At 38.2% G+C, this 15,925-nt stretch overlaps 2 protein-coding genes across 2 annotated transcripts in view; both read left to right on the top strand.

The window, feature by feature from the left end:
• The first annotated feature begins 978 nt into the window (after nt 1-978).
• On the top strand, nt 979-11,912 carry LOC117294693 (protein Skeletor, isoforms B/C-like). The gene is made up of 15 exons (XM_033777202.1): nt 979-1,021; nt 2,449-2,589; nt 2,963-3,035; nt 3,461-3,578; nt 4,068-4,233; nt 4,905-4,974; nt 5,442-5,631; nt 6,167-6,406; nt 6,854-6,986; nt 7,569-7,682; nt 8,479-8,658; nt 9,291-9,484; nt 10,467-10,494; nt 10,951-11,117; nt 11,799-11,912. The coding sequence occupies exons 1-15, from the start codon at nt 979-981 to the stop codon at nt 11,910-11,912; spliced, it is 1,971 nt and encodes a 656-aa protein (XP_033633093.1).
• A 2,469-nt stretch (nt 11,913-14,381) lies between these two features.
• The window catches only part of LOC117294648 (protein Skeletor, isoforms B/C-like), a 35,682-nt gene continuing 34,138 nt past the window's right edge, over nt 14,382-15,925 (top strand). Inside the window, exon 1 of the mRNA XM_033777152.1 lies at nt 14,382-14,467. The gene's annotated coding sequence lies outside the window, so the exon portion shown is untranslated. The remainder of the gene's footprint in view (nt 14,468-15,925) is intronic.

Here is a 15,925-nt window from a genome sequence, read left to right as displayed (position 1 = left end):
ATCAAGTTTTATTACTTTTGGTTTTGACCCTTACACCGATGCGTATTACTGTTAGCACTGTATACTCGGTACTTTCCCGAGTAATATGCCTGTGATTTATTCACAGAACTTTGGAAAGTACTGAGTATACATTGGTGAAAGGGTACAAAACTAAATTAATATTCTTGATCCCGATGCAAATTTAACGTCTATTAAATACTGTAAAAACAATTTATCACGATTAATACAAATAACATCGATTCCAAAATGACAGACGTCTTGCTTTGTGGCTTTGTTTAATGTCCCTGTATAGTCATTGATAGATGTGTGGTATGTCCAGAACCTTTGGATTATTGTGGCCTATTTTTAATCTCGAATTATTTGTAATGAATCTTTTGTTATGGAGATTATGGTGTCTTCCTCTTTAACAATTTTGATGATGTAAAATGTTTTATTTATTTATTAAAATACAGTTTGTTTGTCCTGAGGGCCTCCTGTGGAAAGCAGTGCTGGACATCAATTACAGATGAAGTATATAAATAACGTATATAAATAAAAGCATAACATCAAGATATTTCTTTAAAAGGCATCTGGTCACGTTTGGTAATTGTCAGAAACCATTATCCCAAATAAAATACCAACTCTTTGAAAATTTGGACTCAATTGGTCAGCGAAGTGGCAAGGAGAAAAATGAAAGAAAAACACCCTTGTTGCACCAATTTGTGTGCTTTCAGATGCCTAACAAAATGCTTCAGGTCTGAATTGTTATTTGAGTGAGAATTATCTCTTCCTCAAAAACTATGTTACTTCAGAGGGAGCCGTTTCTCACAATGTTTTATACTATTTTTTACTGCTTTTTGTCAAGTAAGTTTTTATGGTAACAGTTATTTTGAGCAATACCCCTAGTTTTCATTGGAAATGCTTACAGGTTGAAGATACCAACACCTCTCTACTTATCGTTGTTTAATTCTGCAGGGTGTTTTGTAGCTTACTATGAAAATGGACTCGCAATCTTGGAGCGTCAAAATCCTACTATTGTCAGGTACAGGCACTCTTCATTTATCTTCCAACTTGTACTGACTTTTCAATCATTTGCTTTATTTGGACCTATACGATTTTTAATTACTTGTTATCCATGACTGTAATTGCTTCAAGTTTGATTGATGGAATATTGATCTCCTTGAAACTTCAACTAGTAAAAATGTTGTGACAATAGTAGCTTGAAAGCCAGCAGATTGGGATGAATGTATATACTCTCCCCCACGCCAATGACGCACCAACACTTTGGAAAATCACTCAAAAGACAACATGTTTCGTTTCAATGTCATATTATTTTTTTAACCAACAAAATAGTTCCATGTGAAATACTCAAGTCGACAAAAATAGTGTTTCAAGACACCGAGATTAAGAATCTTCATCAGTACGTTATGCAACAAAATCCGTTGAAAAAAACATCAACTGGAAGATTAAACAACAATTATACATATACTAAAATGGGACCATCTACAATTCGAAGAATTTTTTCTCATAGGTACATTTTTGATGGTGAGTTCATTTCTCACTATTATAGAGTTTGGAAATGATTTTACCTTGTCTAAAATTCAATGGTGTACCTTTGTAGATCTTTGTTCCCTTCTAGGTAGGCCTACGACTGGAAAGCCCTTCCCCCTTTGTCGCAAGTCACCCCATTGTTGGCACTTTTATTAAATTGAAGAGCATGAACCGTAAATTCCTCTCAATCGTTAAGTGGTTTGCATCTTATAGTTCAACTCATTTTGATGTCTTCTGTTTGCCACTGAATTGAAAAACCTTTTCGGATATCGCATCAACACTTAAATAACTCACTTACATCTGACTTCGTTAATGCATCCACCCTTCGTTTGCGGTCACATCATCTGCATGGGTAGGGTTACTTAAAAAAAAAAATTAAATGCCATGTAAGGGAAACTGACTGAATAAGCTAACAAATGGTTTTATGATTTGAACAAAGATATATTGATTGGAGCGGGACCTGAACCAACGACCTCCGGATTAACGTTCCTGCCAAATTATTGCACCGGCTATTGGACACTGTTGGTATACACACAATAATTGTTAGCATAAAAACTTACTTGGTAACGAGCAATGGAGATCTGTTGATAGTATAAAACATTCTACGAAACGGCTCCCTTTGAAGTAACGTATAGTTTTCGAGAGAGAGGTAATTTTTCACTCAAATAATAAAAGACTTCAGCTAAAGCCTTTTTATTATGCATCTGAAATCACACAAAGTAATGCAACAATTAGGGTGTTTTTTCTTCCATTATTCTCTTACTAATTCGATGACCAATTGTACTCACAATTACCAAAAGTGTCCATGCCTTTTCTTTTAGTATTCCTGCCGGTTTTGCACCAACTTAAAAAAACTACAAAAAAATGTTCTCTATAATAAGTATTGTATTCCACATCGTATTTAATTGGATTTGACAGGGATTTTCTGCACAGCCGGTGCCAGTTACGGCAAAGTGATCGGCCAGTTTAAGTTAACTTCGCACGGTGTATCGGGAACAGTTTACGCGGCAAATAACGTGACAATCGTTATCAGCAATTTCACCTTCGACGGGTCATCTAGTGGTGAGTATATGACATCTATTCACCAAAATAATTTGATTGGCCTGTTAACGGGACCGGGAGATGGTGAAGGACACACCCGACCCGTTTCGGCCAGTTTAGATGGGCATAGATAAATAATATAATTATAACATTTTGTTTGTGAAACATTATTGCAATCAGTGTTTTGTACAAATTATTTTTTGGGGCCTCTTTCATTCAAAAAGCAATAAAATTCATGGCAATACAAAATAACTGTAAATACTACCCTATAGTGAGTGCGATTTATTTGTAGTTAAAATCAATCTTAGCCCTTTGCGAAATAAGCCAACGCGTGATGGGTTAATTGCTGCTCTAAATATTGTAAATGAGTCTGGTTTAATAATTAATACAGATGTAGTAATCCTGATTGGAAAGACACAGGTACCCGCATCGGATGGCACCGAAGTTCCTATTGTTCGATTAGGGTAAGTCTTTTGATTGATATCTCATTTGTATATAACGTGATTAGTAGACTTTATTAGAGGTATTGGGACACGACGCCTTGGATCCGGCGAGTTTGTCTATGAAAAGCGTTTGAAAACTATAAAATGCATACATGGTTTAGAAAGAAGTAACGATCCAATAATATGCCTCGAAATTGTAAGGGTTTCCTTTTACGTCGTGAACTAACACGGCACGCCAATTGGTCAAACGTTACTCCACAAAATGGCCGAACGTATTTTAAGTTCGCAAAGTAACAAGAAAATAATATGTTCTATTTAAAACAATATGTTTAACCATATTACGCATTTCATAACAAACGGTTTCAAAAGCTTTGCATAGACCAACTCGCCCGATCCAATGCAGCGTGTCTCTTTAATTCGGACACGCCCCTTTTTCGTACCAACAGGCGTGCCATGCCTGGGTTGGGAGACTACGATAACGACTTGCTTGTGTTGACTGTTCCCGGCTATGAACCTATCTCAGCATACAGGTATATCGCCGTGTGGAATCGACAAGATCAAGGGGTATGTTTGTTTGTTTGTTTGAACGATCTTCCCATCAAGGGAACTCGGCAAACTCCCTCATAAGGGATAAAACACCAAGCTGACAACAGCCAATCACTCCAACAAACATTGGTTAACATCTATGATTATGAATGACGCAAGTATTGTCGGAGCCCAAAGATGATTCTTGTGCAAAAGTCAAGGACCTCAATCGCCTGAGCGAGTCTTAAATTTTTTTTAAACTTCCGGGCCAGAATATTGACCCGGATCTTGGAATCTGCCCGGAAAGATCGACAAAACTAACAATTCAAAGTAGTTAAAAGTGAGATTTTAGCTCGTCAGTATGACCAGCTTCCGGGTCATGTTGCCTAAGTTGCGAGTCGAGTCAAACTGACCAAAATGGGTCAGACCCCTGCTGTCGGACCGGGAACTGTTCAGGCCAAAGGGAGTTTACACTGTGTTTAAATTAATTAGGTCTAATGATTGATCTCTGTCCATGTCCCCTTCAAGGAAAGCTTTGGAGTTGTGTCCATTCCAGAAAGTTTCGTCCCTCCGGCGCCGTATTCCTTGGGCGTCTTAACGGGCACAGCGCACGACTTTTACTCATCCAATGTCATCATCTTAGACGCCAAGACGGTCAGGTTTGTTGGTCTTTCATACGATGGCCAAGGTCCGGGTGAGTACTGCTGTGGCAGGAAATTCTGTCCCCCGGAGATTCTGTCCCACATTCGGCGATGTACAAACTTCTTCTGATAGCGCTACCTGAATCCTCCTCCCTCCGTCCAGTTCATGTTTATTTCCTTTATGGGGGACTAAATCTCAGGCGGACAGCCCGGGAACACCGGTGTGGCAGCCCCCCCCCCCCCCCCCGCCCGCCCCTGGAGATTCTGCCCCCCCCCCCCAAGTTCGGCGACTCTGTATACAACTTCTTCACATCTCCTCCTCCAGCCCATGTTAACTTTCCAGTTTGGGGACAGAATCTCTATAGGGGAAAGATTTCCCTGGGGCATCGCATTCAATCAAAAGACGCTGTACATTAAATTTAATTGTAATGGAAGAAGCTCGTGAAATCTTTTTGTTGAACAAATCGCCTCTCTGCATAATTAATATTTAACTTTGGAAAAAAAGTGAATGGTTCTCTTCTCCACAGTTTGGAAACGGTTATATCCTTGGTTTATGAGGGGTAACTCTAATCAGTTTGTTCAATATTAGTAACAATTTGGGGTTATAATATACGCAATTATATAAAGGTAGTAAGATTGGGAGTAGTATAGGAACCTTAAGTGAGGATGTTAAGTTGGTAAAAATAATTAATTTCGTTGATATTTCATCCTTTTCTAACTACAGCGACTTTCTTCTGGGCGGGAAATACCACAGTCCCTGATGAGAACGGAACGAGATTGATTTGGAAAGACACGTAAGGTCATTGTTTTACCCCAAAAAAGTTCATAATTTGTTTTTGTATACGAAGCTGCAGCTATAAAGGCACTGCAGCCGATTTCACGAAACGCAAGGATTAATCCTATCTCGAGTTAGGTTCAATGCGTCATAACGTCTAAGGATACCTTCGGTAAAAAATTTTCAAAGACCCGTTTTCTCACTTGGTGTATCTCAAAACTGGCATAAAATAACAAACCTGTGAACATTTGTTGGTCATCGAAGTGGCAAAAGAGTATAAAATGAAGACAAAAAAGTATTTTATGTGAGGTGGGAATTTCTCCCCTCAAATAATAAAAAACTCTTTCTCAAAAACTACGTTACTTCAGAGGGAACCGTTTCTCATAGCTCTCCATTGCTCGTTACCAAGTAGGTTTGTATGCAATTATTTGTTAGTAATTACCAATGGTGTCCATTGCCTTTAACCTTTTGGGGTTTTTTCACCAGAGCGAGCCAGCAGGTTGAACGTTCCTTCCAGCTGGAGCTTATTGACGTCACTCTCCCAGTCGGTATGACAGTCACAAACATTACACACATCAGTATGTGGTGCGAGAAAGCCGTCATGAGCTTCGGTCACATCTTGATTCCCGAAGACATCGCCTCCAAGAATGTCCCACCAGCTACTGAAATGATTAGGGTAGGAGAACATTGCATTCACTATCATCGTATCAGGCTTGTGTCATCCTTTGTTGGATGATAAAGCCCTCCCTCCTCCAACAATTTGTCATTCTCTTATGTCGCTTGTCATTCTACTCCATGTTGTCATGTTTGGTGATTTAATCTCTCCATGTTCTTTCTGGCTTCCTCTACTTCTCATGCCTGTTCTTTGTTGCCAGTCTGTTTCTATATCTATCTATCTATCTTCAAATAAGTTAATCACTCCAGAGGAGTATATACGTATAGGTGCAAATGTGCTTAGTCATCACGGAAACAAAATATTAACACAATGTGCTGCAAACTGAAATCAAGTTGTAAGTAAACAGATTTGTGTGGGCTGGACTATCTGAGAGTGAGTGGTTTCAGGCGGCTCCTTAGTCCATTATGTTGTCTTATGCCCTGTACTAACTGCCCATCTCCATTTTTAATTTTGTTTGGTTCACTTTGATGTCAACAGGGTTAGATTATTAGGAATTATTGTTGGTCTTTATACTTCGTTCTATCTCCCCCCAAAGGTTTACGATAATTGTGAAGTTCTCTCAATGGACGAGATGCAAGTTCGCTGGTCGGTCAAGGGGGGTGTCATCGACGTGGAACTCGGCGGCAAGATTGCCCCGGGTAACTTCATGGGGTTCGGATTGAGTGGTAGCTCCTCTTCGTCACGACTGACTAACTCTGACGTCACCGTGACGTGGATGGAGAGCCGGACACGGCCGATGGTGGTTGACTGTTACTATCAACAGAGTCAGCTACAGGTAAAGATCGCCCCAAACGAATAAAAACTGTCAATATTGGGGCAGAAATACGAATCTATTGCAGCTGTATTTTAAACAAAACAAAACATTTTTTTATTAATAAATTCAAGTAGATTTCAAAGTTTATTTCGGTAGATGAATTTTCTTTCAATCATTTCTGATATAGGCATGTTATGCGTTTTAATCATCGTTGCTGCTTGGTCTAAGGCCACTATAAATCACATTGGTTTTCAAACTTGTTTGTAAAACGGATACGAAAAGAAATGTGTAGTCATATCACATAATTTTTATAAAACTGCGGATGCAAATACCAATGTTGTCAGCGTGTTTTTAAACAGGTGCAGCACTAACAAGGTGATTTCACCAAATTAATTTGTAGGTAATTGATTTATTGGTCTATTCACAAAAAAAGTATTTTTTGTTATTCTGTGTTATTCTCTCTCGCAGTGTTCCGAGGGTTTTGGTGTGTGCCCGGACACCATGGTCAAACCGACCTCGGGTACCGACGATAGCATCTTGATCGCCCACTCCACTGTGGGTGGCGTCACCAGAATCTCGTACTCCCGCTATCTAAGCACTGGTAAACGCTGTCCGTTTTCCTTACAATATGAGCCTCATTGTTTGTAATAGTGTTTCTTCATGGTTGATATTTTCTTTAAACTAATTATTTTAAGGCACTGGACATTATTGGTAATTACTCAAAATAATTGTTAACGTGAAACCGTACTTGGTTATGAGCAATGGAGAGCTGTTCGATAGTATAAATCATTGTGAGAATCGGCTCCCTCTAAAGGAACGTAGCTTTTGAGAAAGAGACTCAAAATAATAAAAGACTTCAGCCGAAGCCTTTTACGTATGCACCTGAAAGCACATAAAGTAATGCAACAAGGGTGTTTTTTGATTCATTATTTTGTTGCAACTTCGATGACCAATCGATTCCAAAGTTTGTTATTTTATTATTATTTTTTTTATGTTGGGATACACCAAGTGAGAATACTGGTCGTTTACATTTACCAAACGTGTCCATTGCCTTCAATTTTTTTGAAGTTTGGTGAATGTTTAAGAGTTCACATACGCCCTGATAACATGGTACAAAATCAGTCGCAAAACATTGTTTGAAAATTAGTCATCTTTGTCACTTGTTAATAACATTTTGTTCTAGGTGATTCAATTGATGCTGTGATTCCGACCAACACGGCTGTGTTCATCGTCTGGGTTATAGGCCCGGTGCGGGATGGGACTGTCCTGTTCAACAGAGATCAAGCCAAAATGTCGTGTAAATATCCACAAATTAATCATGTTCAATCAATATTAAAGTTTGGTTATAACAATTATTCTACATAAATTTCTATATCTAGGCCATATTGGTTGTGATGCCAAGTGATATTATTGTGGTGGACATTAAATGTAATAGTCATGGCAAAATTAACAACTTGTGCCACAAGTCTTGAATAATTATCCAACCGATGCCAATATTCATGACAATGCCTGCAGCATGCAGTACTTGCGTGGATTTTAGGCACCTGTTGCTGCAAAACAATTATCTCATTCACGCCTCGCGGCCTCGTTTGGTTTGCGACTTTGTATAATTTTGATCATGAATATCGAGGTAAATATTCATGACTTTGGCTACAAGTTGTGCAATTTTTTTTCTCGTCAGTATTATGACTTTGGTGGTTGTCCCATATTCGCATAATTGACGTCCCTTTATAGGGCCACCATACTCGGGACACAATCAGGCCTGTAATGTTGCTCCTTGTCTTGGCCTTGGTGCCCCTTCAAAAGTTGTCAAAGGGAAGACTGTTATATTGTTCAATAAAAGTGCCCTTTGTGAAATTAGAATGACCTTGCCCTCTCAAAGATGCAAATTCCAGGCATGCACAAGTTTTTAACTTTGTCCTACATAATATTAATAATGTCTTTAATTTTGTTATTTTGCATGACTTCAGGCACAAACCGTGATTTTTACTGTGGGGGTTTTCGGGGTGCGGTGGTGGGTGGGGTTTTGTATAGGGACTGTTCAAAGCTCAAAACCCATTGTATGAAAGTTCTGTTATATGAATCTGTCATAGCCTCAATGCAAATCAATTTTGGACGTCCAGCCCGCGATGCTTGTCCAGCTTTTCTCCTTCCAACGGATAACAGTGCAAACGTGCAACCAGCCTGGTCAACATTAACGGTCAGCGGGACGCAGCAGCTACGGGTCGATATCGGGCCGTCTGGAGGCTCCAGAGGGTATCTAGGAATCACCGGTGAGAAACCTTCACTTAGAGTTGTTAAAATTCTTATACAGAACATTCTATCTTCTGTGAAAAAAACAATTGAGGTTATAAGCATGTAATTTAAAATGATAACTTTTGTTGTTTCTAACATAATGAAAGCGTATTGCCGCCACACGAATAAAAATAACCTCTCTTGTCGTGTACGTACACAATAAAATTGGACTTATCGTGTACGTACACGATAACTTATTTTGAAGTACGTTTATGATAACATCATTGAGTGAGGTGGACTTTAAAACCATTGCAGCCCTGACAACAGTTTGGTCAAAGACCAGTATTCGTAATTAGGTCTAGTAAAGAAGTGAAAACACCCTGAAATGATTTTACTTGTTTCAAACATTGGACTCACAACATCAAAAGTAGGCTAGGCTGTTTACCTCATTACCAGAGTTAATGCAAACCCTTAATGTAAATTCTAAGAATTGCAATACCATAGTAAGGACTTATCTATATAACAATGTGTTTGAAATAAAACCACTTCACTCAGAAAATCTGAGACAAACTGCAGTTATAATTATCGCAATTTTAACAAAGTTGTTACTCGAGTCTGTTATAGTTCAATAATATTGTGTCCCTTTTATTTTGCAACAAACAATCTAAAGGTCAACCTGCTTGGAAAGACTCTTTTTACGTCGATGGGCTCCTGGTACCCGTCATCAAGATGAAGCGAAACACGAAGTACATCATTAATGTGTTCACTGGTAATGACCCAACCGACCCAATCAACTATAATCCCCTGTACCTAACCAGCAGCCCAACGGGCGGGTTCGATCAACTGTCACACGATGAGAGAAAGGTTTGTTTGTTTGTTTGTTTGTTTGTTTGTTTGTTTTATTTCCATTCATACAATCATACATCAGATAAATAATTAATAATGGTCGATATAAAATGTATCATCCATTGAAGAACAATACAAATGGGGATGACTGACCTTCTGTAACGGAGGCTTGTGAGGGACCACACTGTTGACGTAAATATTGACGTCATATTATTTCACTTGGTACCTAAGTATTAATTCTCACCAGCAACCCTATTTAAAAGGTCAATGGAAACGTGTAAGTCTCGCGCGTTTACGAACTTTGGAACCCATTAAAACATGCATGATGAGCTTGTTGGTTTCGTTCACGCGAGCAGTGTATGATAGGAGACTAAAGTTGTCCCAGTGTTCAAGTTGGCCGCCATTGGCTGCCATTGGCCACCATCGTTAATGAAACGTGCATTCTTGCAATTAATTACCTGAGAGTTGTCCGCGAGGGCGTATACACACATGCACCTGTGCATTGTTTTTCATCAAAGATGGCGGTCAATGACGTCATGAGCAATCCATCTGTAGGCGAGAGAATAGGCGAGAGAATAATGGCAAATGTTGTGAAAGGGAAATGGACTTTTGATGTCATACCGTCTTGTCCCAAAACTGTTCCGGAAGATGTTTCCGTCAAAGAACTATACTAAATGTTCAGACTCGCACTAAGACTTTGTACGGATGTTCTTTATGCAGCCACCAAATAATTATCACATCAAAACTGCTACTAAAATTGTATATGGTATTTCAGTCCTACGTTTACCTGTGTTTATTTTTTGCCTGTATTGTTGTATCATAAAGCACATCGAGACGTTTGTGTTTTATAGTTTTATTATGCCTCTGAAGAAGGTCCGGTTTCGATCGAAAGCTAAGGCCATCTACCCTACTCATCACCCCAAAAACTAGTTCAGTTACTGTTCCTTTACAATTAATGATCATTTTCTTTTAATATTTGTTGGGTTGGGTTTTCTTGCAGAATGAAGTTATTTACGCCGATAAACAAGGTGAGTATTGGAACAGATGAATGTTGGTCATTGCGTCTAAAACATAATATCAATTATTTTACACTATTTCAATGACTGGTAGTGCCATCTTATTTTGTAAGTCCACCTCGTAAGTATTTTGGGTGTTAATAATAATAATAATAATAATAACAGTATTTATAAAGCGCCAAATTGCCAAAGGATACAAGGCGCTGAGAAGGAATGAAGAGGGAAAAAACAGAACAAAGATAAAGATGACCAGCTACGAAGAGGCAAAAAGGTGGGTTTTGAGAGCACGTTTGAAGGCTGGGACACTGTTGGAGCTTCTGGTAAGGGTAGGTAGAGAATTCCATAGTCGGGGAGCAGCAATTGAAAATGCCCTATCACCTGTTAACCGTAGCCTTTACCAGCAAGTATTTCCAATTAATGACGGCCTGTTTTATTTCCACGGTGCCAACTTTTGTTCTTCATTTTTAGCTGGACCACTATGTCAATACATTGATTATGATGGCAGTGTTGCGTATAACTTCAATAGCTTCGAGGAGTATAAGACGCACCTGAGGCATACATGTTCTGACTCGGTGATCGGTGGGCGATTGGTGTGGACTCCGGACAGTTCCACACCAGACACTGTTTACTATCAGGTGAGGAAGCCCCCCCCCCCCCTCCCCACTCCACTGGGCCCAATTTCAAAGAGCTGCTAAGCACAAACATTTGCTTAGCATGAAATTTCTTCCTTGATGGAAACAGGATTACCAACAAAACTTCCATTGATTGGACATTGCTTTTTACTGGTATTCAGCTGATGTTTGCTCATCCTGAAAATCACGTGGACATTTGGTTGGTAATCCAGTTTTTATCGAGGCATCACTTTCATGCTACTGACGTCAAACCCAGATTATGTTAGCCTTGATTTCAAGTCTGAGATCACGGTTTAATTATTCCTTATGCATCAACCACGAAAAACGCCGGCACTGATGAGCTATATCTTGTGCCCCAACTGGGATAGGCTAATGATGGAGACTATACAGTACACGGGTGATATTTCAGGCAGTAGTAATGTATTGGCTATCGGGTAGACTAAAAGCCACGATCGCAGACTTGGAACCAAATCTGTAAACGCACCCACCCGGATCGATTGTTGAAGCGCATTTTTTTTATAGCTTCAGACACGGGCAAAATGGCACGACACCGTCTTCCACCTGATACGTCTGCTGCCACCTAGCGTTCCAAAGTCTCCCATTGATAGGTGTATTTTGTTTATTATAGATATTAATGAAAATAAAATAAATGTTTTCTGTTTCTTGCTTTTTACCCTCATGCAGTCCTATACACATTTTGGACTGGGGTTCAAGATAGAGCTGAGTTCATCTGCCACTGATTTAACCATGTCTGTTAACATGGTTGCCGTTGTATTCGTCGCCATGTTGGATTATTAATAAATCACCTCTGTATAAGTTATTATTATTTGCTCTTTGTGTACATTGTTTTGCCAAAATGTAACTTAACCTCACTTTGGTTTTAGATTGTTTTAAGGCTTCAGAATCTAGCAGTACGGTTTAGAGTTTCCTTTAGACCTTTTTTGGAGTCGTTTAAAAGAGAAATCACAAGTCCAACAAGATTTTAGAGCGTCACACATTAAAGGGAGGGTACACGTTTGGTAATTGTCAAATACCAGTCTTCTCACTTGGTGTATCCCATTATAACCATGAAATAACAAGCCTGTGAAGCTTTGGGCGCAATTGGTCATTGAAGTTACGAGAAAATGATGAAAGAAAAAACACCCATGTAGGACGAATTTGTGTGCTTTCAGATAAAAATAACAGACTTCTAGTTAAAGTCTTTTATTATTCAGTGAGACACTACCTCTTTCTCAAAAACGACATTACTTCAGAGGAGTCGTTTCCCACAGTTTTTTTTATATTATCAACAGCTCTCCAATGCTCGTTACCAAGTCAGTTTTTAAGTTTATATATTATTTGTTTTGAGTAATTACCAAACATGTACCTTTCAATTCCTTTAACACAAAATTAATAGTGAGCGCAGTTGGTATTCTCACAAATAGAAGTAAAGTGACTTAACTATAGAGTGAATATTATGTGTGATCAACTCAACTCATGGTGCATTTTAAGTGAAAATTGTGATCAAATAATTATTGCGATCCGTAAAATTTCAACCAATGGGTAGAATTTTGTTTTGATGAGATTTAGGTCTGAAACATTCAACCGGGCTAAGTAAAATAATATGCAAATAATTGTCAGCAAATAAAATGGATTTGGTTCCAAGGGTCTGAGAGAACTCTAAATAATTTGTCGAGAACTTTTGAAAACTAAAGCTACAGCAAATTGGTTAGTGAGTTTGTTCGATGTGTAACAATTTTTGTAACGATAGTGTAAATAGTGCCCTCTATTGTTCAAAACTGACGTTTGTCTGATGACATAATAAAGTTCTTGGTTATTGAGTAGTCCTACGTATGTATCACCATGGTTATTGTAGCCAACGTACAACCATCCGTATTTTTGATTATGAATAACTGGCAGTGCTTACCACAGAGTAATATTACACCATTCATACAGCGCCCTACAAAATTAAAGGCAGTGGACGCTAATGGGAATTACTCAAAATAATTATTGACATAAAACCTTACTTGGTGACGAGTAAATGGGGAGAGGTTGACGGTATAAAACATTGTGAGAAACGGCTCTCTCTGAAGTGCCATAGTTTTAGAGAAAGACGTAATTTTCCACGAATTTGATTTCGAGACCTCAGATTTAGAACTTGAGGTCTCGAAATCAAACACAACTTCGTGTGACACTCAATGTACTTTTGTTGCTGCCACAACCACAGAAGTGTAGAAATATTTCTACTATAGAAAATCATGCCTTCCTCGAGTGACACACCCAATTTATTCTCAAAATTGTTTGTACATTTCTCTTCACAACAATCTGTCATGCACCTCATGGTACGAGCTGCCTGAGAAAATGTACGGAGCTTTAGGAGCGCCAAACAAATTATCTAGATTACTAGATAACTAAACGGTCAGCTAACTGATTTAAAGACACTGGACACTATTGGTAATAATTGTCAAAGACCGGTCTTCTTACTTGGTGTATCTCAACATATATGCATAAAATAACAAACCTGTAAAAATTTCAGCTCATTTGGTCGTCGAAGTTGCGGAGAATAATGACTGAAAAAAAACCCCGTGTCACACGAAGTTGTGTGTGCTTTCAGATGTTAGATTTCGAGACCTCAAATTCTAGATTTGAGCATAGAACTCTATGATTTGAGGTCTCGAAATCAAATTCGTGGAAAATTACTTCTTTCTCGAAAACTACGTCACTTCAGAGGGATGGACCTCTCCCCCTCGTCACCAATTAATTATGTTTCATGCTAATAATTATTTTGAGTAATTAACAATAGTGTCCACTGCCTTTAAAAAAGAAATTGTTTTAAACAAGTTTGTGATTTCAGTTAGTAGTATTAGCAGGATAAATACTAACGGGTTGAATTATTTTATAAAACAAGAACGAACGAACTCTGTATCTTATTTGGTTTGGCACTGCTAAAGCTCCATACATAAACACCACCGGCCGTCTGACCGTCCATCCCGTACGCATTGCTTTTGTTTTCATCTTTAGACCATTCCATTTTTTTAAAGGGGGAAAATCTACCATATCTCATACAATGAGATTTTCCCCAAAAATAATTCTCCATTTACATCCTATAAGTGTTCTGAAAAATGCAAATCAAGGAATTTAATTTTTTTTTAAAGCTATTATGCGGGCTTAATTTTGTAGTAATTTGATTTGTTGTCTGTGATATATCTGGCATTTTTACCCGCATGGAAAATGGTAGGACACCGACCACCAGCAGAAGCCTTAAAAGCAGGTTGTTTTTATTTGGGTGCAGTTCGGTACTTTATTACTAAGCTGTTATTCATGTGCTCGGTCGGAGTCGTAGTGCACATCAACATCTAGAGCAAACGTCAGCGGTGAGTATTTATTACTAATTACAATAGACTTTAAGACCATTACATGTACGTAGGCTATGTTGTCTACACTTCGTATCCTGGACACTTCGTACTTCTTGGGGAGTTGGGGAGCCTTATATCGTAGGAGATCCTGTTTTCGAGGTGTCCCTAAAATCGTGGCAAATCTTTTACCTCTCTGTGCGCGATGTAAACAGTCCCTAGATAAAAATTGTGTGGTTTTATTTGCCTCTCCCTTGACCAGAACTTAGAAACACGTAAGGCTCCACTGGTCATTTGCACTTGTAAATGCAAAAAGTTTGGTATTTTAGGCATTTCTACAAGACTCAAAAACATGTCATAATGTTGAGGCATAAAAAATATTTGCCCACCGAAAAAGTTTCATCAAACACTATTTCAATTTACAATTCATGATCAAAATTATGTGACTGAATGTTTTGCTGAGCATTCTGGAAAAAAAATACCGAGGCTTAAACTTAAAGAAGCCATGTGCCTTATATCATTTTCTAATATTTTTGGAGATTTTTATTTTTTAACCCTCATATCAATATTATTATTTATATTAAAATTTAAACATCAGCTTGTTGATTCAATTATCACTGTTTATTTTTGTGCGCTTTATTGTAAATATTAAGAAAAAAAAAAATAAAAAAATAAAAATAAAAATCAGATTTGGAAGCCAGTAATTATTCACACATTTTATAATTTTGTTTTATCTTTTTTATTTTTGCAAGTTACCATGGTAGTTTTTAAAATTTAATAAAAAATATTTTGAATAAAATGAAGGCAACTGCTGGCTATAGAGTCATACACAGAGTCTCACAGAACACTTGTAGTCACTGCAGATGTTTCTTCCATGTATGGCTTCACCGGGAAACCATACTTTCTCGTTTGCCGTGAAAACAGGAAAAACTCAAAACAAATGGGGCCAGTTGAAGTCATCGAAGATCGGTGTGTGGTGTGAACATTTCAATGTCCATCAAGTTTTAATATATGTTTGCATACTTCATATTAACAAATGAAGATAATTAGGGCATCGGTTGATATATATGGCATCAATATTTTTTTCCCAATTCAAAGAAAAAGGCATAATAGCGTGAAAACTGGTAAGCGGAGGATACTTATTATAGTTTTGAAGTAGACACTTCGTACGTTTTCAAAGTACGAAGTGACTTTGGACATTTCAGACAATTCGTTGTTCGTACCTTCTTACAAGACACTTCGTACCTTCTCACGAGTCACGAGACACTTGCGTCCTACCTTCGTACTAATTCCATGAATTCGGGATTTCTGCATCATTTATGATTATTTTGTGCTTTGTGATCGGATGATTATGAAATAAAAGCAAATCAAACCAATTGTTAACTATTTTGTTGGGACCAAGGGCAAGGCTTTCAAGGAGCCATTTTGACGATTGCGTGATTGTTTGACTTTAAAATATTTGTAAAAAATATTGGCGGA

This window comes from Asterias rubens, chromosome 9, assembly GCF_902459465.1.
Source record: "Asterias rubens chromosome 9, eAstRub1.3, whole genome shotgun sequence".
Classification (NCBI taxonomy): Eukaryota; Metazoa; Echinodermata; class Asteroidea; order Forcipulatida; family Asteriidae; genus Asterias; species Asterias rubens.
The sequence above is the reverse complement of the archived record's forward strand: the minus strand, read 5'-3'. Positions and strand labels throughout refer to the sequence as shown.

Excerpts from the sequence above, each read along its gene's own strand:
- LOC117294693 (XM_033777202.1), top strand. The coding sequence starts at position 979 with ATGGACTCGCAATCTTGGAGCGTCAAAATCCTACTATTGTCAG. Across the intron at positions 1,022-2,448 it reads CAAAATCCTACTATTGTCAG|GGATTTTCTGCACAGCCGGT; the intron begins GTACAGGCACTC and ends TGGATTTGACAG. Across the intron at positions 3,579-4,067 it reads GGAATCGACAAGATCAAGGG|GAAAGCTTTGGAGTTGTGTC; the intron begins GTATGTTTGTTT and ends GTCCCCTTCAAG.